Source organism: Aquila chrysaetos, chromosome 19 (genome assembly GCF_900496995.4).
Source record: "Aquila chrysaetos chrysaetos chromosome 19, bAquChr1.4, whole genome shotgun sequence".
NCBI lineage: Eukaryota > Metazoa > Chordata > Aves > Accipitriformes > Accipitridae > Aquila > Aquila chrysaetos.
Window position 1 is genome coordinate 18580787 of NC_044022.1, and position 22429 is coordinate 18603215.

At 41.7% G+C, this 22429-nt stretch overlaps 1 protein-coding gene across 1 annotated transcript in view; it reads right to left on the bottom strand.

The window, feature by feature from the left end:
• Positions 1–3615: 3615 nt before the first annotated feature.
• Positions 3616–22429, bottom strand: part of TYR (tyrosinase) — a 50676-nt gene continuing 31862 nt past the window's right edge. The window contains exons 4-5 of the mRNA XM_030043253.1: positions 12636–12817; positions 3616–4098 (exon numbers count right to left, since the gene is read on the bottom strand). Coding sequence (XP_029899113.1) covers positions 3875–4098; positions 12636–12817 — 406 coding nt within the window. The 3' untranslated portion in view covers positions 3616–3874. The remainder of the gene's footprint in view (positions 4099–12635; positions 12818–22429) is intronic.

Consider the following 22429-nt stretch of genomic DNA (forward strand, 5'->3'; position numbering starts at 1 on the left):
CTGGGGACCCCAGAAGCATACCAGCTCCAGACTCCTGCAGGAGACACCTCTCTGCCTGGGAAGCCCCTGGGAGCTCGTGGGATTTCCACTCTCCCTCCATAGATTGAAAGGGTCTTTATATCTCAGCTTGACTGTGGTTGCCATCGTTTGTGTGTTCCCAGCTCTCCATCTGCCCAGTAGAGCCGAGTGGGAGCAGGGAGACTGGGATTCCCAGGCAATCATGCAACTCAGGCTTCTGTGAACAGTTACAGAATAAAAAGCACTTTTTATTTGAATCCCACCCTTCTCTGTCCCCAAAGATTTCCCTTTCAAAGTTCTTCTGTTACCTTTTTCATATTTGTTCAGAAGAATTTTGCAGAATAAGAATTACGTAATAGTTTAAAATATTTTAGCCAAACCATGGTTACTGAATGCAACAAGCAAGGTTTTTAGAAGAATCACTGAGCACCAAAGGGTGTTTTTCACTGTGTGCCTATCAGAGGTTTTTTCCTCTGATTTTAATTAGTTGAAGTAGTCCAGAGGCATTAAACAAATAGTTACTAGTTGTAGAATTTGAGTAGAGTCCTCAAATAGACTGCATAAAAATCTTTGTGTTTATCTGACTTAGAAACCAATCAACATTTATGAAGTCAAAATTTAAATATGGGTGTTTTTCCTCTGCTGCTAGTATTTATTTCTACCAATAGAATATTCTGGGTTATATAAAATACAAATTAAATGACTGAACTGACCACTTGAAATATTATCAATTCCTTTCCTCCTGCATATGCCTCAGTGCCAAGAAACATTTTAAATCCCATGCATTGTGTTTGTTTTTAATACTTTCTAAGATACTGGAGAGAATTCATCTACTAGTATCTCAGATCATCAGTCAGAAACCATAGGAAAAGAGACAACTCTTGGATTTAAGACCAGAGTCTTTCACATAGGAGAACAGCTTCTTTCAGCAAAAGGCCTGCGCTTTGCTGAGCTGGAGGTGATTTTAACCCATGCCTTCCTTAATCAGGCCAGTGGAGCAGATCAGCAGGCACTGGTCGGTCACTTAGCTCCTGGGGATGGGATATGGTTGGACTGGAGGGTGTAGACCTTTCCTTCTATTACTACTGGAATACACTGGTAGTTTTATTCCCACCTTCCATTTTGCCTGGTTTTGTGACTACTACTGTTCAGTCAAGGATAGTTGGGAGACTACAAATGTCCTGGTATGCTCCTTGAAAGCAGGTTTCCATAGCAGGAGAGGGATATTAACACTTTTATGTGAAAAATCACAGAAGGACATCTCCTATAGAAACATCTGCTCTAGGTGGACCCTTTGCAACAGACATACCAACCCGTTAATGTTTTGTGTCTCTTCTGCCCTGTAAAGAGCTGTAATTTTTGTTGTTCAGAGGGCAATTCCAGTGCAAATGGAAATGAATCCAAGTAGTTGGGCAGTTGAAAACTATCAAAATAATGCCTTTCAGTGCTCCATGAGGATGTTCACTGGAGGTAGTTGTGAGAGAAAATACCTCATCTGAGAGGTCCCATCGCATTTGTTGACTAGGAAAGATCACTCAGACCAATGGTCAAAGTACGTGTTACCCCCGTTTTCAAATGATGTAGTGTTCTCCCTTCCTTCCCACTCACCTTTCCTCCCTCAGCCTTCTCACAGCCCCCCTGAACCTGCTTGTTGCTCCTTGCAGTCTTCAGGGTGCCCTTGTCTGCAGTTCCCAAAGGCTGAACCTCTCACTTTAATCACAAGACCATCCCAAATACCCGGAATAAACCCAGATGGCAGCATCGCCATCAGTCGAGCAGGTCTCTCCAGCACCAAAGGCATGGCCCTTGCCCTGTTCTGTTAATTTTTTAAAAGAAGACCGAAAAGTGATGGGAATCCTCTGAACCAGACTATCAGTATAGATCATTTTGGGATAGCTGTGAATTTATGCTTTTGGCTGGAGATGAGCTTTGGAACTATAAAAAGCCAGTTGGAGTCACCATCCCAAAAATAGGAGTGCTTCTTTTTGGTTAACGCTCATCATGTAATTAGATACCTTGTGTATTGGGTTTGCGTGGCAAGGTTTTAGTAGCAGAGAGAGGCTGAAGGGATGGTTTCTGTGAGAAGCTGCTGGAAGCTTCCCCCATGTCCGACAGAGCCAATGCCAGCCGGCTCCAAGACGGACCCACCGCTGGCCAAGGCTGAGCCCATCAGCGACAGTGGTAGTGCCTCTGGGAGAACAGAGTTAAGAAGGGGAAAAAAAGTTGCTGCACACAGAAACTGCAGCCAGAGAGAGGAGTGAGAAGATGTGAGAGCCCCAGCCCTGCAGCCCCCCAGGTCAGTGCAGAAGGAGGGGAGGAGATGCTCCAGGCGCCGGAGCAGAGATTCCCCTGCAGCCCGTGGGGAAGACCATGGGGAGGCAGGCTGTCCCCCTGCAGCCCAGGGAGGTCCACGGGGGAGCAGATCTCCACCTGCAGCCCGGGGAGGACCCCACGCCGGAGCAGGGGGATGCCCGAAGGAGGCTGGGACCCTGTGGATAGAGGAGCCCATGCTGGTGCAGGTTTGCCAGCAGGACTTGTGACCTAGTGGGGGATCCACACTGGAGCAGTCTGTGAAGAACTGCAGCCTGTGGGAAGGACTCACGTTGGAGAAGTTCGTGAAGGACTGTCTCCTGTGGAAGGGACCCCACGCTGGAGCAGGGGAAGAGAACGAGGAGGAAGGAGCAGCAGAAACAGCATGTGATGAACCGACCACAACCCCCATTCCACCTCCCCCTGGGCTGCCTGGGGGGAAGAGGTAGAGAAATTGGAGTGAAGAAGTGAGCCTTGGGGAGAAGGTGTTTTAAGATTTGTTTTTATTTCTCATTATGCTACTGTGACTTTTGATTGGCAATAAATAAAATTAATTTCCCCAGGTCAAGTCTCTTTTGCCTGTAACAGTAATTGCTGAGTGATCTCCTTGTCCTTATCTCAACTCATGAGCCTTCCATAATATTGTCTCTCCCCTGTCCAGCTGAGAAGGGGAGTGATAGAGCAGCTTGGTGGGCACCCAGCAGGCAGCCAAGGTCAACCCACCACACCTTGTTTTGATATGTATGGGTTACCTGTATGGAATATATGCATACTGAACAACCAAAAGTCAACCATAATATGAGCAATCATTAAGTCAAACAGAACAGAGGTGGACACAGTAAGACTAGGTTTCATCTCCTAAAAACTTCTCAGCTCCGCAGATGAATGCAAAATGGTGTAGAAGACAACTATCTGGAGCATTTGAGACAAGTGAGAAGTGGCTTCTGAGAGGCTGCTTTCTGCTGCTCATGGCATTCGATCAAGGACAAACAGGACGTTACGGGAGCTTGAGCAAAAACATTTCTATCCTAGAAGAAAAATGTGCCTATGGATCATTCACTCTACTCAGAGACACCACATTTTTTGCTCACTAAACTAAAGGGCTCTTTCTGCTCTCACATTCAAAACCAGTGAATGTAGCACCAATGGTGCAGTCAGGCAGCTCTCCCTAAATCCATGCACCAAGCACACGGATTGGACTGTGAGATCGGAGACTGCAGTTGTAAAAGAGCAAATAAAAGAGCAGAGAATTATACATTAAAGCCACCAACACGTGAGCCGGTCTGGTTTCATAGGAGCATTATTTAATCAAGCATAGAAATACATGATGTTCTTTGGGTGGTGTGTTAACTTACGTTGGATCTCGGAGATTTTTGTAGGAGTGGATCTGGTAAGATACTGCCACACTGGAGGTTACAAGAGGCATGAGGAGCAAGACTGTCCAGCCTTCTTATGCAACACACCTCATCAAGGTATTTGTAAACATGAATCAAACACTGCATGCTTGATTAGCACCTTAGTAACATCACTGAGTTACTGGAGGCCTCTAGAAATTGGACTGATAACACATATTGTTGTAATCTTCACTTTCTGTGAGCAAGGGTTGTATCTCTGAAGCAGTTCCTCTTCTTTTCTTCCAGCAGGCCAGAATGAGCCCTGTGAGCACAGCAGTAACTATGCCTCCAATCACAGCTGCTCCAACCAACCAAGCCCAGATCTGACGGGCTTGCTCAAGGTAGGGTATTAAAAACTCCTGGAAAGAATCAAGTGCTGGGAAAAAAAAAAACAACAGAAAAAAAAAGGTCCTTTTACATGATGCATTGTACTGTCAGTTTATAGAGGTTGTATAATGGATAATACAGGAAGGCTGACTGAAAAAAGAAACTACGTTGGTAGAAATTTGTCTGAAGGTCACAAATAGTTTTAAACAAATCTCTTCAGTCCTTATAGTCTGTTTGTCAATCTTCATATTAAAGGCAGAAACAGTGCTCTTTATGGTTTTGGCAAAACTGTAAGACTATAACTAAGAAGTCCAATACAGTATGGCCAAAGGTCCTGCTAGCTCAGCATCCTGTTGGCAACAATAACCAAAGCCGAGCACTAGGAAGAGTTTAAGAACAGGTCAAGCCTATTATGATCTTTTCACAAAATACTTACCCAACCTCCAATAATTTGCAGCTCAGGGATTTCCTGATCCAGATGTGGTGTCATTGTATAAAATAGTTATTGGAGCATTATTTTTTTTCCTTCCATCAGCTTTTCTAGCTGCTCTTAGAACTTCTATCTCAACTTCTTGCAGCAAGGAGATCCTTGCCTTAACTACATGTTGGGTGAAAAAAAAAAAAAAATTCCTTTCACTAATTTTGAACCTGCCACCTGCTCATTTCATTTGGTAGCTCTTGTGTGGGGAGAGGCAGTAGACTATTCTCTGGTCACTCACAAGAAATCCTTAAAGAAAGAAATGGAGCCCTCTTTGGTGAATCCAGGACAGCATCTCACTGGTTGTGGTATGAGTGTGTGTGTCTGCGTCTCTGTTTTTCTCACTATGGCTTAATGAGGTATGAAAACGCTGCCGTACAGGGCTTTCACTTCATGATAAAGGTTGGAAAGTGACCTCTTTCCCAATGCACCCAACAACCTGTTATCTTAAATTTGAGAAATGGGAATACCTGTCCCTTTGGGCCAAGGAGGATTTGGAATCCACATCTCCCAATTACTAACCATAATTACTAGCTATTAGGGGAAAAAAAGCACCTCTCTGGGCAACTTCTCTGGGACCCCCTATGGTGGTTTGTTTTTCAATAGTGTTCATTCATCTGGACTGATTTAGATGTACTCAACCATATTTAGTGTGCTATACCGCCACAAAGGCTATAATTGTCTTCCTGCCATCCTGCATTTTCCCTAGTGCCTAGAAAAGTAATCCCATATATCTTCTTGGATCATGGTGCTTCTGAGCATATGCTGTTATGTGCACCATGCTCTGAAAAGATGCTTTTGGTTTGCAGCACCTTTAAGGTTAAGCTGTCCTTAGCACTTGATGTCTGAATCACTTTCTGAGATGTAATTCCAGTTTAGGCTGAATATAGTTTGTTTCTCCCTAAAACTGAGCTTCACTTCGGTTGCTATTTCTCTGGTCCTTGTTTTCCAGTGAATCCAACTTTGTATTCTGAGATCATATTTGCAAGAGTCTGCATGTTCAGCCTTCTGCTTCTGACCTCATTAAACATATAAATGCTATATAACACTAAGAATTACAAAGAAATTAGATTCTTGATGTTTCAGAGTGAACTCCACAAACCTCTGAGTATTAGGCACATTATCTTTTTAATCCTTCATTTCTCATTTGTCAAATGAGGACAGTACCATTCACTGAATCCTTTGTATTGTGAATGTAAATTAATATTTCTGCAGGACTCAGCTGCTATAGCGATCAGCACCAAAGAAAAGTGTTAGAGGAAACATCTTCAGGATAGCATTTTAAAAGTGTGCAATAAATCATACATTAGGCTACACACTGCTTAACTGAGAAAATGAAAATCAAAAGTAAAAAGAACTGGATATCTTGTTCTTAATGAATGCTGTCTATGCTGTGTAGTGAATGAGGTGGGGGTCTGGGGATAAAAGTAGTGTGCAATTAAAGATAATGCATACATGTAGACGTGGGGGGTGAACTATGGCTATATAGACAACTCCAGTGCTGGCATTTCTTAACTTTGTGTGCTTGACTTTGTAACTTCAATGCTTTTTAATTCAACTCTTTTATGTTTATATTGCAAACCTCTAAATTAGAAACAAGCTGGCTATTTAAACTGGATTATGCGTATGAGAAAAGAAGATTGATACATAACAGGAACTCTATACTGTTTTAATGTTATGGAAAAAGTGAAATATCATATAGTTGTCTTCCTTGCAGAATTTATCTGGGATATGAGGGTCTTCTAAGTGATGTCTTAAATTTGTACTTTGTCCTTGAACCATCTTTCTCTCCATCAATATTTGTTGGAGGTCTGAGCTATCTTCTTCCCAGTAAAACATAACATGACTTTGAGATGATGAGATGTCACATTTCACGGCAGGCCCTTTCAGAAGGGATTAAGCTATTTTATTATGTCCTGATAATCAGTCAAACATGCTCTTCTCTTGCTTTAAGCCTCAGTTGTACAGCTTCTGTAATTAGCTCAAAGCCAAAAGCCACCTCCTGGTATCTACTGCCTGTTTCTTTTTGCTACACAAAAGGTGTTTGGCATCACTGTCATGAAGTTTCCATGGCAACTCTTGGGTGTCAGAGGCTGGAGCACCCCAGGACAACCTATAATCTGTTAATCTGTGACTCTAACACAACAGTAAACCTATGACTGCACTGGCTGCCCAGCCAAAATCATGCAAACTCGCATTTCAAGTATCTCTTACCATAATTCTTTAATCTCTAACTGTGCAAGGCCCAGGAGTGCAGCAACTGTGTTTGCTGATGACTACCTGGGAAAAATGTCAACGGAGTGGTGGTGGGGACGACGACATATAGCTGCCTTATGGGAGACATTAACCAATGCCAATTCCATTACTTCTTTATCAGTGTTTAGAGTCAAATGATAATCCTTCCTGGAAGCTGCCATGAACATCGATTAAAACTGCCCTTTCAATCAATAGGTTCATGACAAAGCAAGAGGAAGCGAGGTTGGGCTGGTGCTTGATATCTACCCTCCTATTAGTGACTAATACCAACAATATCTCCTCATCTTGCTCTTTCTGATAGGAAAATAGCAGTGATTAACCTCAGCCATGGTCTTAGCATTCAACTCTTGATATAGTCTTTCTTCTCAAAGAAAGTGTTAGATCTACGTAACAGCAACAAATCATTTCTTACTGTTCATACATCAGATCATTCTTTTTTAATGTAATTTAAAAATACCAGGCAGTCCATTTTGTGTGGGTTGCTGAATGTCATTGAGAGGGTAGGAAACCACAACAGTGTAATTTTAAGGTGAAACAATGTGTGTTTCCTATATTTAGGGTAATAATGTGGACTTTCCGTGATGACTGATGAATAAACGTGCTATGGCCAATCTGTTATTGGGCATCCTGAGATTTTCCTTTTGTGATAATGTCAAACTACATTATTGATATAATGGATTCCAAGGATGAAAAAAAAACCCCTTAATATTTAAATTTTTTTGGAAAGAATATTTATATATTTTAGATATTCCTTCTATGTAAACTACAGGATGGCAAAGTCTTTCCAGTGTTAATTCCACAAATTAAAAATAAAAACTCTGGCTAGCCAAGAAATAAACAAAACAAAATTTTCTATTATTTATCTATTGCCATATGCCCCACTGATATGTTTGCAATCTTGCTATTCCATTTGACATGCTTCTCTATTCATAACACAGAGAGTTAATGGGCATCAGGTTTTAAAGCAAACCTTGATGCAGCACAAACATATCTTTTTAGATCAAGCTTGCAATTTTTTTCTTATCCTGGTGAGCAAGTTCTTTCTATTTACTTTCTGCCATTTCTTATTTGTGCATGTTTCACTGATTGTGTCCCTCTGGATGGTCAAAGGAAACACCAGTGAGACTTCCACAATCAGAACTAGGAAGATGAGCTGGGAGGGATTCCAGTTATGGAGTCCCTCCGTCTGTCTTAAGACAGGATCACTTGTCTTTGCAGTGATGGAAAGGTCACAGCTCCCACACACTTCATCAGAGTCTCCTCATTATAACAGCTTGCAAAGTCTTTTGTAATGTTGTCTTCTGACAACAATGAGAGAAAGTCTGGAGAAGACTGTCAGCCATAGTCCACTAGCTTTGGACTGCAAAAGATGCTGCGCAATGGGTGGTAGTGGGTTGTTTATGGTAGAGCTACAATATCTATTGGTGTAAATTCAAGCTGCTCCCTTTCAGTTCTGCCTTCAGCCCAAAGTGGGTAAATCAGGAAACTATGATTCACCCTTCATCATGTGGCTGTCTCTAGAAACAGTGAGAATCAGACCATTTCTGCACAGCTGACAACAGCTTTATAATTCGTTTTTCAGCGCTGAAGTTGGTTAGAGTTTTCTCTGCCTGTTACTTCTGTGTAGTAACATTGCTACGGAGTCCTGCCCACTCGCTGGCAATGATGGCACATCGGCAGAGTGGATTACTGGCAAAAATCGATTACTCTGGAGTATTGAGAGGAGATAAATCAAATATTCTTGGGTGTATTTATACAGCAATACTGTTTGCTTTTTGTTTGACAACCTCAGTTAACACTTGCACTTCATAACTGCTCTTTCATAGTTTGCTTATATAAATTTCTCAAAAAAGAGGTGAAATTTGGCTACAGGATACCTGATATCACCACACTATATGTAACTAGGGTGTTAATAACTCACCAAAAGGTAACTTCCTACCCAGAATGGCTTCCAGGAAAAAGAAAAAAAAAACCTAACCCAGTATTTAAAATCCATATTTCTGTTCCTGCATTAAGCATCATTATATAACCGGCAAAATATCTGCTCATACTCTTCTTCCTGAGCAATATATTTTTGCATCCTGTTTTCTTTGGTTGTGTTCTTGTGTTTTAATTAACCTTAATCTACACCTCCTTATCTCTGCCTGAAGAAAATCCAGGGACCAAAATGCTCTCTTCTCATCTTTTATTTAATTCATAAATGTAAACCACTTTCCAAGGTAGCATTTCTCAAGTATTGTCACCTTTAATTGCTTTCTATTTTCCCAGCATCCACATTTTATTGTGTGTGTCACTATTTTATCGTGGGCTCTTACATACATAACATCGCCCTTTCACATTATGGCCAACAGTGTGTGCTCCTGAGTTGGGAGGCTCAGCAGACTACCTCCATGGTTGGTACCGTTTTTGCCAGCTGCCACATTTTCTACTCGCCTGATGTGATTTTGCAATCAAATTGCTGAAGAGCCAGAAATAGAAGTGAGCTGCAGTCAGACTCTGGATCTGAGCTCTCCTCCTGCAACACATCCATGAGCAACCTGGCCTTCTACGTTGTAATCACAACGCTCTTATCCCTTGCTTTGCCCTCAGTGTCAAAGATCCTTAGTTAAGGTGTCCAAAAATTGCAACTGATGGTTAGATTCCTGGGTTTATAATTGGGTAGCTGCATGCTTTTCCAAAAAAAATGAGAATCACCTGGCTACGCATGTAGTGGTCATCAGATTGTTCCCACTGAGAGAGGGAGATTTTCTGGGGAAAAGTCAAGGCTGTGTCTACGGATTTATCTGTTCCTATTTCTGGAAGGAAAAAAATAAATAGAAAAGACTTAGCCCAGGCCCTGAAACGTAAATGCTTGGAATAGCTCTTGCCATAGAAAATTGTTTTGACAGCTATTGCTAGGTGGTGCCGTTAGTCTTCCAAATCTTTTTTATTGATGCTAACAAATGTTCGTTTCCAGTAAGCCGCGTGGGTTGTGGTAGTTTTACAGTTCACGGTTCTCATGTCAAGGCAAGCTGGGTGTCTGCTCCGGTTTTTGCTCAGATCAGCTCCCTGGTAACTAGACTCTGACATGTGTCTTTGATTCCTGAGGGATGGATTTCCAGGCACACTATTTGTGACCACTTCTGCTTCAGGGCTGTTGTACGTATAAAAGTAAATGAAGCTGCAATTAAAATAACCACACAAACCACTGATTTGCTTTTCAGTGGAAAGCAGAGCTCCAGGTATCAGCTTTTCCTCCGGGGAACAGCAACAATATAATTTAGCATTAATGCCATTTTGTCATTGGATTCTTTCCAAGTTTTATTTCTTGTAACGAGCCTTATCATGCTCTGCGTAGTCTTGCTTCATCTCTACCAAGTCGCTGGTGCTGTAACTCAGAACTGCTGCCCTTGATGCTTTCCTCCAGCTACTTTCTTTAAAAGCACACAAGACGTGGCTTGTGTGCTCATCCCTCACTCTGTCCCGTCCTCTTCCTCTGCCTTTCCTCTTCCTCCTCGTTTGGAAGATCTGCAGAAATGCTGCCTCTTCTCGACCACCCAGATCTTGACTACTGTGACTGTTTTTCTTCCTTTGTAACTTTTTCGTATTTGTCTAATAACTCCTGGCTGCCAGTCACAGATTTTTTTTCTTCTCCCTCGAGTACCCAGGAGCATTCAGGGTGGGTCGGCAGGCTTTCCTGCTTCAGCTCCTCTACTAAGAAGTTCCTGTTCACTCCTACGTTCCTCTGAACAGGAATCCAGCATTCCTATCTGGAGAAAAGTCTGGGTTTAAACATTAGAGTACTAAGAAAAGTCTGTATCTGCATTTTGAGATTCCAGCCCTTTTCTGTTTGTAACAAGTTCTTCCCTTTGGATAAGAAGTAGCTTAAGCTCTCTTCTTCTCAGTGAGATTAACAAGGGGCTGAGCGACATTTGAGGATTATCTGGGCTTTCTAAACAAGGTTGAATTTCACTCTTTGTGTTGATCTTTCAAAATAATTAAGGAACTACTTTCCTTACCTCTCTGTTAAGAACATGGGCAGAATTTAATAAGAATTTCAATTTCTGAGAACCATGTGCTTCCTTCGGAAAAGGGAAGAGACCAGGAGGCAACAGAAGTGAATTGTTAATGGTAAATAGTTTACGATTTGCTTCCTTTTGCAGTACCAATTCAGGACTTGGTATGTCTGAAAGTCATGGTATTTGGCAGTTTTTTAAGTGATACAATTCTAGGAATAATGTGGTTTTAGGAAACTAGTGGCTTTAATTAAAAAGATGTATAAATATTTCGGGTCTTGATCAGGAAGTAAACTATGGCAACATGAATAAAAAGGCAAAAAAATGCTAGTCATAAGACCAAAATAATAATTTTGAGATTATATTTGAAGCATTTCTTAGATTATTTTCTGTCTGAATATTTGGGGTTGACCAAATTTTTTATGGCATGTTAGGAGAAATATTGACTTCTGTCTCCGGGATATACTAAACCAGCCTGAACAATTATACAGGAGGCTTGCAGATTCCTTTCATTACATGTAAAGTAATCAAAAATGCATTTTCTGGGTGACTGTGAATCAAGCTAGATTTTACTTCAGAAATGAATGAACAAGCTAAATACATGATTGGACAGTTTCTCAAGTATGCAGAAACCGTACACCCCCATTAGTAAGCAAACTCTGTCAGAAAAGCAGGGATGCCCTGGGAACTGATATTGTTTTGATAAAGACAAAAAGCAAGCTATGAGAATGCTAGCATCGCTAAATGTCCCTGGTGCTTTTGCTATGTAGTTGTTAGACTTTTAGCTCTTAATTGCCTTTTAACTGAATAGCTGTGTTCACAGAAAGTTTTCTGCCTCAAACAAGAAACGCAAACATGCCCAGTAACCTACCGGTTCAGTGGCCAATACTTTGCAAGGATAACTGCATCCCACATCCCAGGTAGCTTTTGGCAGTGGTGAACATAAGAGATGTGTCTGATCATTCCAATGGCCCACTTTTGTAAAGGATTGGGCCAAAACATCTGAGCAATCCTCAGTTCCAGGCAACGTTATTTTTTTAACAGAATTTCACCCTTCACTTAGACAATAAGGAAACCTGTACTACTCAAGCAAAACTATGAGGTCCACTACATTAAGCACAAGACCTGACCTACCTGAGGTTCCCCAGCAGCTACAGCCTCAAGAGCCTTTGTCCTCCCTGTGCCTGAGGATGGCCAGGGTACCCAAGTCAAAACTACCTCTGAACAGCAATGCAAGTCAAAACCATCACTAAACAGGGCAAAATTCATTTGATTAAGTGAAAGGAGCATTATGAGTGATTCAGTTGCATTCTGTATGAATAACCATAGGGGAAGCACAAAGTCAATGGAATACTGTTTTAAGTGCTGCACAGACCTTGTGTTGGCCTTTGGTACCAAGGTGAATTTTACTGTGGATATCTAAGAGATCAGATTACATTTGTAAACCAGAAAGAGATTTTTATCTGCCCTCCTTTAAACCATGACCAGAAATCAGAAAATCCCACTGGTTCCCATTTGTGTTGCACTGTAACAGCCAAGCTGGGCAAACAGCAGACTCAAAATCCAGCACTTTTTCTCCCCAGTTCTGTCATGAGCTGACCATTTGGGTCGTATTCTGCTCTTAATAGGCTAGGATAGATAGCATTGATGTCAGTGACTGATTTTTGATTGGAACTTTTCTTATGGTGTCATGTTAACTCTACACAGACCAGAAATGTGAAAACAAGCAGGTACAATTTCGGACTACATTCAGGGAGAAATCTAGAATAGAAGGATTTTTTACTATCTTCTCATTTTACAGACACATTCCAGGTTATAGGCAACAAATTTGACATTTACCCAAAATAGTAACATTACCTGGTTCTTGCAGATACTCATAGTCATATCCCAGCTCTCTTGAGGGTTTAAAAAATTCTCCATTTCTGTAGAGGGGGATAAAGGGGACCATGTAATTTTCTCGATTGTGCCCAATGGGTGCGTTGGCTGCTGGGTAAACTTCTAGCATGGGCCTGTGTCTTCTTAACCATCGCTCAAAAATGCTGTAGAAGGAAAAGGATGCCAATTAATGGTGGAGATTGGCAGAGATTTTCTTCTTGAAGATTAAAAAAAAGTGTTGATGCTTTTTTTTGTGAACCCTGGGGACAGAGTGGCATGCAATGACATGTGTTCATGTGCGTGTAATGCTTTCCAAATCATTTGGGGTTAGCGACTTCAGTACTGAGTTCCTATGCAAGCCTACAAAAAGCAAAAGCCTGCAGCACTGCAGAGAGGCTGAATATGCTTTGAAATTCCATAAATGCAATTCACTGTCTAGCTGTGACCTGGCTGCAGTTTCTGCTCACTAATTCACATGGTTGTGAAGGATAGAGAGAAAAGGATTAAAGACCTCAGTCCCTCCTCCTCACCCTCAGAAATATTTATGGCTGGTTTTGAATGGTCTTGTTGCTAGCTGCTCATTCCTATTCCCCTTCCTCTTTTTTCTCTCCACTGTTACAAACAGTTTTCACACCTGCATTAAAGTATGGTTACACCATGGTTGGTTTGACATCACCAAGGGTGTGGCAATATCTGAGGAAGAAGTGATAAGCTGTATGAGTCCAAAAACTCGATAAAGCAGGTCAGCTGTCAGGAAAGAGTCTTCCTCCAGCCACAGCTTCTTCACTGACCTTGGTGTCTGCATAGTTGTTCTACATATTCTCACTTGTCTCTCTCAGCTGCTGTTGTGCAGATTTTTTTTTTTTTTTCCCCCTTCTTAACTCTGTTCTCCCAGAGGCACTACCACCGTTGCTGATGGGCTCAGCCTTGGCCAGCGGCAGGTCCGTCTTGGAGCCGGCTGCATTGGCTCTGTTGGACATGGGGGAAGCTTCCAGCAGCTTCTCACAGAAGCCACCCCTGCAGCTCCCTCGCTACCAAAACTTTACCACATAAACCCAATACAAGCTGTTACCCACACCTCTGACCTCAGCTGCTCCTTTTCCTTTTTCTCTGCCAAAATTTCTCCCATTAGCTGTCTGTCAGTGTAGGGCTATATGTCTGTTCTTTAACTTGGAGGCAGAAAGCTTAAAGGCTGCAGTATGGGAAGAGTTTGTATTGATATTTTCAAGTCAACTGCAGGATGTGTTTGGAAAGCAAAATTAACAACCCTCCAAAACATTCTCAGTTCTCCTCCCTTTGTGTCTGGGCTTTGTCTGCTCAACTCTTCATTTTGTTTCAATCCTCAGATCCTTTCCCCGATCCCCTGCTGTTTACACGGTGATCTTGGTTTGTCAGCAGACACCTAGATGTGCCAGGTTGGAATAGAGGAGGTGGGAAGATGCTGCAAGGGGAGCAGGTGCAAGTATCTTATACATGAAGAAAGAGGACCCCATGCTCTATCAGAAGGTATTGGTAGGAGGAGATTATCAGCATCAAGCTCAGGGATTCATCACTGAATTCATTTATGAGTTACGAGGGATGGAAATGCTCTAGAGAGACCTGTAGATTGTACTTTAATTGAGATCTTGGCTCAACAGTTGCGGCTTCTTGACACTGGCTCCTGGCCGGAGGACGCACACTTTCCCCCCCCTCTTGTAATTAATAACCAGCTGTTCAGGGGCTCAAGTAATCTCAGAAACACAGACCCTAAATGCAAGTACTCGGCAGTATCAGAATCTCTGCAGAGCATCCAGGAATTCTGTCGGTAGAATTTTATTTACCTCCTGTCTTTGGGCAGAAATGTTGAGAAACACTCTGCTTACCCCACCAAACGAAAGCCCTCTCACACTCATTGAAACAGAAGTAGGGCCAAAGCCTTGGTTCTTTTTTTAGGATCAAAAGATTTAATAGATGAAAACATCACTATGTTCATACACCTTGTCAACCCTTAACAATGCAGGTATTAATCTTGATTAAAATCTTCATTTGTGGCTCTCGTCTTCAGTTAATTTCATCAGCCCTGTCTAGAAAAACTCTTGTCAGAATAATAATGTTCAGCTGAAGCTTTCAGATGGATAAATTTAAACAATGGTATCAAGGTTTCAGCTGCAGTTATCACAAGAAAGTTTGAACAGAAACTCTGTAATCAGATTACATCTTTGGAGAACAGCATAGAGAAATTCAGTAATCATTAAAAAAGACATACAATATAAAGGAAACCAGGGCATTAGTTTAGCTTGGGGGGTGTGTTGGACTCCAATCCTTTGCCTGCCTGGCTTTTACTCCTGTCTTGGGCAAGGCACCCTGACTATCAGTGCCTTGTTTTCCTGGCAGTTGTGGATGGGAGCTGAGACAGTCCTTCTCTGCAGCACAGGGCTGTTAGAGGTAGAGAGATACTTTGGTTATGGGGACATGGTAATATTTTAAGAAGAAGGCAGAGATAGCACTTGGATGAGGTTTTCAAAGTCTGGTGATGATCCATACCCTAACTTTTGAATGCTCAGTCTGAGGTATATCTTGGGGTCTGATTTTTAGAAAACGCTGAGCAGCCACATTCTGAAAATCTGAAGGGCTGATGAGCACACAGTTCAGAGCTGGAAGTCATCATTCGCCTGAAATAGCTTCATATGACATGCCCTGAAATGCAGCATCCTCTCTGGATGACTTAAATGTTGCAGTTTCATAAGCAGTTTCAAGAAGAATCCTTAGGCCAGTAATCTTTCAAACAGAATGCAAATGCAAAGCATTTCCATGGAAATGAACATATGTACTTTTGGATTCGTTCATTTGCAATGAGGTTCCCACATTAGATATCAAGCTTTTCTTAGCAGTAGCAGGAGCATTGAATTGTCCGCCCTTGCAGCTGATCTTTCGATTTAGACGCAATCATATGCCTCTAATTACTGATATGATGAGTTGTGCTGATGCACAAGATATGTTGCACAGTTCATTGAGTTGTTTATGAACATGTTACGTTCTCTTCTTTAGCCAGCATAAAATTGTATAATCTTTACCAAAATCTGTTTCATCTAACATATCTGTATGCCACTGTAGAAATGTCAGAAACAGCCGTTAGGGTTTTAAGAGTCACACTTTCCATTACTGCCTTTAGAATAGCTGGCCCTGTGCATTTATCTTGGCTTTTTTGGGGGGCACTTTGGAAGATTAGGATCATATTCTGCTTGCTAGTAAAGCAATTGGGTGAAGTTGCATTTATTCTTTCCACTTAAAGGCTTGTTCCCAGCTTGTTCAGTAAAATGGGCTCACAATACTCATTTTTCCTTGGCAAGATAATGCACGATGCTCTGTATTTTCATGAAGATCTTCATGTTTTTCTTCTTTTGCCTGAGAAAACTGACAGATCTAATATGTCGGTAGTATTTTTTACATTCTCATCTGTTTGTATTTCTCCTTTTAAAAGGGAGGCACTGCCATTTCCCTGCCTTGCTTATATTTTGTAAGCAAAGTTATGAAAGAAGGAACATTTCCTTTGCCTTTCAAGAGAGGTTTCCCAGCTGAGTGGAAAAAGAAACCTCCCAGTTGCATCCAGTTGGGGAGAAAATCGATGGAGAGGGTATGACTTAAGCTGTACCTCTGCTGTGAAGTACAAATAGCTCTTGTTGGGCACCGTAAGCCATTTTGTATCAGAGAGTTACACTTTATGACTCCCCAGCTGAGGCTGTTAACTCCCTTCATACATTGTTAAGGAAAACTGAAATCCTGAAGTAGCCTGTGGCTTTTGCTATCAGCCAGGCAGTGACATTGGCACAGTCCTCCTATCCTTGGGGACTTGTCTTAACTGAAAAGACTTGGGCCAAAAAAATCCTGTATCTGGAGAAAATAACCACACTGTCTTTTGTTTCAGAGTACTGGGACCACTGAATTACACATTGTAGGATAGTTTTTTCCTCAGATAAGGTGCTTTCTCAATCTCTGGCTACATTTAAGGCAGGTAGCATCAAATGTGCTCTCCTTCATGCAGTGCTATCCTTTCCTGTAGGCAAAGAGATCACATCTGAACAGCTATGATGGATCATCTGACAATTCTTTCATGTGCCTTGGTCTACAGAAACGGTTGCTTTATCCGATAACGGGCATGTGGTTTCCGTGACAGAGAGAAATCAGTACTTCCATCATCAGATGTTGATCCACTTACTGTAGATAGAAGTTTTTCTTTTCTTCGCTTAAAAGCAGCCATGATGTAAGTTATTTCCTTTTAGCACCTTGAAAATATATACTTGTTTTCTATGCTTTGCTCAGTAGCTGCAAACTGGGAAGAGCTTAGGGCTGCAGAATTAAAGCTACATGCAGAAAGAAAAAATGCTGATGCAATTAGCTGGTCCCTTCATGGAGTGACAAAATTCCTGGTAGAAAAGCCAGTTCGCAGCAGCAGACTTGAACTCCCTAGAATTGTTGGTTATCTTGGTAAACCACTGCTATTATGTTCTCCTCATATGAAACTCTGCGTCCTCCCCTGGTCCTGAGAGCCTAACAAAGCAGGACTATGAATTAAATGATATCTGAAGGGCTATTTTATTCCACTTTTCCTCCCTTTCTTGACATAAAAAGACTAAAGGTAACAAAAAGACAGCTAAAGAATCAGAACAGGGCTCTGTGATAGCCAATCTCCATATTTCTTCTGTGCAAAAAAAGTACCGGGCAGAAGTTTAGTGAGAGAGAAATCTGTCTGACTCCTACAGCAGTCTGGTTGGTTACTTTCTTCTTCAGCACGTAGACAAAGAGGGCAAGCAGATAATTATTTATTTGTATAGGTAGGAGTGATATTTTTCAGACACGGAGACTTTTTTAGCATTGCAATCCCAGCTAGACTGGCGTCATCTGGGAGATGTTGGCAGTGCTGAAGAGAGCAGATGGGATGTGAGCGTAGTGGGGAAGACAAGGCAGGATAAAGGAAAGAAGAGAAGAGCTAATAAAAAGTCATTTGGAATTTTATTCAGGAAATGGAAATGGGGGGAACCCAAACTGGGATCTAGCAGGAATAAACCATAAATCCTTTAGGGTGACAACTCTTACCTAGAAGGGTCATGGGTAAGCAGAACTTAAGAAGTAGAAATTTAAAATATGGAAATGAACTAACTGAAATGGAGATCAGTCTCCTGATAACCCTAATGCCCTTTGTATTTCTTCAGTGGCAAGCAAAAGTGACTTGGAAGAGTCACTTATTTATTTAAAGGCCTTGGACACATTAAAAAATAATTCTATCTAGATTAGAGCAAAGACAGTTTCTGTCTGGAAGGCATCTCCCTTCACTTGAAGAAATCAAAGTGCCCAAATTGCACGTCCCAAATAAGAGGCTAAGGAACCAGAAGGTATAGGAGATTAATCTGAATTTTGAAAAATGCCCTGTCTCACATTTAGCATTCAAAGAGGCTCAGTCTCTCTATATTGCACTTCCAAAGCAGTAATTATTTTGTAGTGGGTGTATTATTAAAGTAAATATCGAAGGTTTTAGAATTCCTAGATTATGATGATGAACAGTCTATACAAAGATTATTTTTGTGGTAAGAAACAGTATTGTAGAATGGGTTGAATTTAGACAAATGTAGGCTAAAATAAGGCTCAGTGTTTGTATTTAAACATTGGAAAAACAGATCTAGGGATATGATAAATTCACTATCACATAAACTCTCTGGTTCAGTCAGAAGCCACATGCTTGATGCAGAAATAGCTAAGGGAGGTTATCTTGTCAGAAGGATTCCCCAAAAGTCATAAAGGCAAAGAATGTTCTTCCTGCATATTAGAGAGATTTTAGAAAGTGTTAGAGGGCCCATTTTACTTTAGAGAAAATAGACACAGAGTAAAAATGACTTGCCTCAGTTCACACTAGATATGCTGCAGTGGAGTGGAACCCCAAATCTGGGGCCACTTTGTGCCTACCAGACTATGATACCTCTTGGAATCAGGTTATACCATTGCAAAGCATGGAGTCTCAATTTTATTTAAATTTTTTGCTATATATCTGTATACAGATCTCTCTAACTGTTAATGAGTTTAATACTTGTGTGTACCAGCACTGATAGGTCTAAAGAGCTGGTATGTGGTAAAAAGTCATAAAGACTCCCACCTGGTATGTTGATGCTTTGGTAGTTCAAATTTTCATTCAAGGGAAATACACTTTGTTTTCGCAAAGACTTTTAGTGTGGTAAGGTGCTTTTACAGAGAAAATTAAAGCCATCTGTAAAAGACATGGATATATCACTTCCATTTAATTGCATATAAATAGACCTGAATATTTTCCTTGTTCTGCTCCATACATACCAGATTATACAAAGTGAAATGAAATGAGCCTTAGTGGAAAATTAATTTGAAAAAAAAAATCTTGGTTTAAAGAGGGGGGGAAAAATAAGATTGATTTGAGGATGATTAAAAAAAGGCCACCAATATATATTTCTGAATTCATATTATTCTATGAATAATATATGCAATGGGATTATAGTTAATGAAAGGATGAGTCAAGAAATAAATGGGTTTATGTTGCCAGTGGGAAATACCAAGCAGAGTATAAAAGCACTGCTGTATATAGGCTGGATAACTTCATACTGTTCCAGATAGTGTTCTAATCTAAGTGAAAAAAGATGCTGCTCACAGGAAAGAAATTGTAAAACCTAGAAAAAGTAGAGTAAAACAATGAGAGTAGGCATTTTCTTTGTCATTTTGAAAAGCATCTCTCCTAAGAGCTGTTTCCCAACAGTGTGCCTCCACAGTCGTGATCAGAGCTGCACTTGACCAATTGCAGTGTAGGAGGAGAAACCAGACCTTAAATGTCTGTTATTAAAGATTTCCTTGTATTGAACTACCGCAGAGACACTGACACGTAGTGTAAACCCAACTGGCCCTTCAGGAAGATTTTCTAGGAGAAGTTTAATCGGGTGTGTTTTACCTTGCAATTAAGGACAGCTGGAGAGAGGGGGAAGAAGAGGGTTCGGTACCTCTATACGAATTCCTCTGCCACGCAACCGGGGACATGTGTGACGCTGCAGGCGTCCCAGGTGGGAGGACTACAGTCCCCTTATGGAGAAGGCTCATGGTCGCTCTAGGTCGGTACCACGACAGAGGACACAGTCCTGCTTTCCTCCCCTCTCCTACCTTCTTGTCCTCACTTTCCTTGTAAGCATTTGCACAGCCATGCCATAACCAGGATTAAGGAACTGATTTGGTTTAAAACCAAACATCTCTTTTTTTTTTTTTATTTGTTCCGGGATAGCTGACGTGAGGTAGAGTCACAGACCTGATTTGTCATGCTTTGGCGTGATGGCCAGTGTCAGCACAAGGGAGGAACAGAGGTGAGCACCTCCGGGCAGCACTTAATTGGTGAGCAGGACTGTTTCTTCTTCTTCACCCATGTGCCACGTTAAGCTGACTTAAAGCAACAGTGAAACTGTGCCATTTGTTTCTCAGTAGCCTGATAAATCCGTGCCTCAGCTAAGCCTGCACACAGACAGCACTAAGGGTTCAGCTGCTAGATGGCAACTTTGTAAGCCACTAATAACTTTATTGCATTCAAATCTGAAGCCATGTCACTACTTGTGCCAGATTTGACAGAGACTTTCATTCCTCATCTACAGTTGTGAGACTGAGCCTAGATCAGGCTGACTATGGCAGAAGGAAGGCAGAACATCATTGCTTAGAGCTCATTTGTACAATTTATTTCAGTATCATGAGATCTGACATTCTGTAGAAGAAATCTGGCAAGCAACATGTATTTGCATTTGGAAAGAAAGGGAAAAGGAAACAAATTGAGGAAAGCTGAAATGCCAGTCCAAGGACTGTGATTACACAGTAGTCATCACTTTAAAAGTTGGCACTAGTCAGCTGGTATTACAAAGTCACCTCAGGTAATTCCCATCCCAAGCGTTTGGGAGAAACATCAGTGCTTCAGTCCTGGAAGAGCTGCTGATGCTGAGGTTGTAAAGTCAAGGCACTGTACTGTTTGCCAATGTATGCGGTTATATTGCAGTGTCCTTTTTTTTCTTTTTGTTTTAAGTTGGCTAAAGACACTACAGGGACTCTAAGGCAGGTTGTAAACAAATTACACTGGTCATAATGCAAGTGTCTAAAAATTAAGATGCTGCCCTCAGTTATTGTGAGCAACCCATCCAAGGCCTCTGAGGCTATGTCTCCCCCGCTGTTGAATCACTGCTGAGGACTGCCCTGGGTTACAGAGCTTGCTCTGTGTCTAGTCCCAGCTGCTGGGGAACATCCAGGCTTACACCATCAGTTCCAAGCTGCAGCATGCGGCAAGCATCCTTGGGCACACCACCTCCTCCACAAACCCGTGCAGTACCCCTGTCAAGTTACTTCTGTGCCACTCCTTGGACCAGCTACCGGAGAGACCTCTTCGTGCATGTGGGTGTCTGCCTGTGGGTGAGGCAGCTGGGAGATCAGGGGATCCAGGAGCAGTTAATGGGTAGACTGGGGGAATCCAGACTGTGTGTGCATATATCTATCTATATATGTATGTATATTTTCCTGTAACAGGCTTTCATCCTGGTCAGCCAAAGAGGGCAAGAGGATGAAGTTGTTGGTGCTGCTGGAATTTGTGTGAGTGCTGTATTTCTTGAGTTGATCTGTGTAGCTGGTCAAGCACATATGCATATATATATATATATATATATTTATATAGCTATTGTGTGTATGTGTGCCTATTGGGAATACATGCTCTGCCTCACTACTGGTTGGACCCAAGAACATGGAGCTGTGGTAGCCATACGACCTTTGGGCTTCTATATTTGTCAACCGCTAACACTTTAAACACAGACTTGCACAAAACAGACAAAAAAGGATATTTTAGCCCAGTGGAGATCTCCCCTCATATAACATGCTTCTGATTTTTTTCTTGGAGCATATATTCCCCTGTAGATTGATTGTATGTCTCTGAAATATGAATATTCACGTTCAGGAAAGGTCTGGCTTACTTTATTGTTTCCCTTTACTCCACTTTCTGAACCAAAAGGTTGTTCGTTTTTGTGGACCACAGTGGAATAGACCACCTGCAACACTGAGGGGCAATGAGCAGATGACCTGAAGCCCCTTACTTATCTGGCCAGATTGGTATTGGCTGCAGGCTGCTGCCTAAAGGACCATTCTCTGGATGAAGCATAATAACGTGCATCGTACTGACACCGTCCCACCCATTACAAAGTACCACCGGAGCTGGGGAGCCATGTGGCGCCTGAGGATCTTGGCACTGCTCTGCTTCACCATCCCACTACAAGCATCTGCACTTCCTTCCACCTCCTTTGTTCTCATTTGTGGCACTGCACAAACGCTTCAAGGTTACTACAGCTGCTGGGGTTATGAGATATTTTTAATATTCCCTCTACCAATGTGATTTAGTGCTGTTTTTCCCCTTATCTTTAAAATGCCCTCCACACCTCTGTAGGATTAAGGGAAGGGAATGGTCTTCAGCCTTTCCAGCTGAAACCGTTCCTCTTTATGTCAAGCAATTTGAGTATCCGTAGCCATTTGGAAAAGGACGCAGTTGGATCTCTCACTGCTGCTTAGCATGCTCATCTGAGTGCAGAGGGCTACACAGCTTCCAGTCATTGCTCCAATAATCATGTAGTGCTCCAAGTTTTTCTCTTCTAGAATAAAAAAGGCAGCAGCCTCTCAAGCCTCTATTGTGAGAAAAAGCTGCTCAGGCACCCAAGTCCTGCAGAGGATTCAAATAAAATGATCCTGAGCAGAGATCGCTGCTGGTGGTGTAGGACCAAATG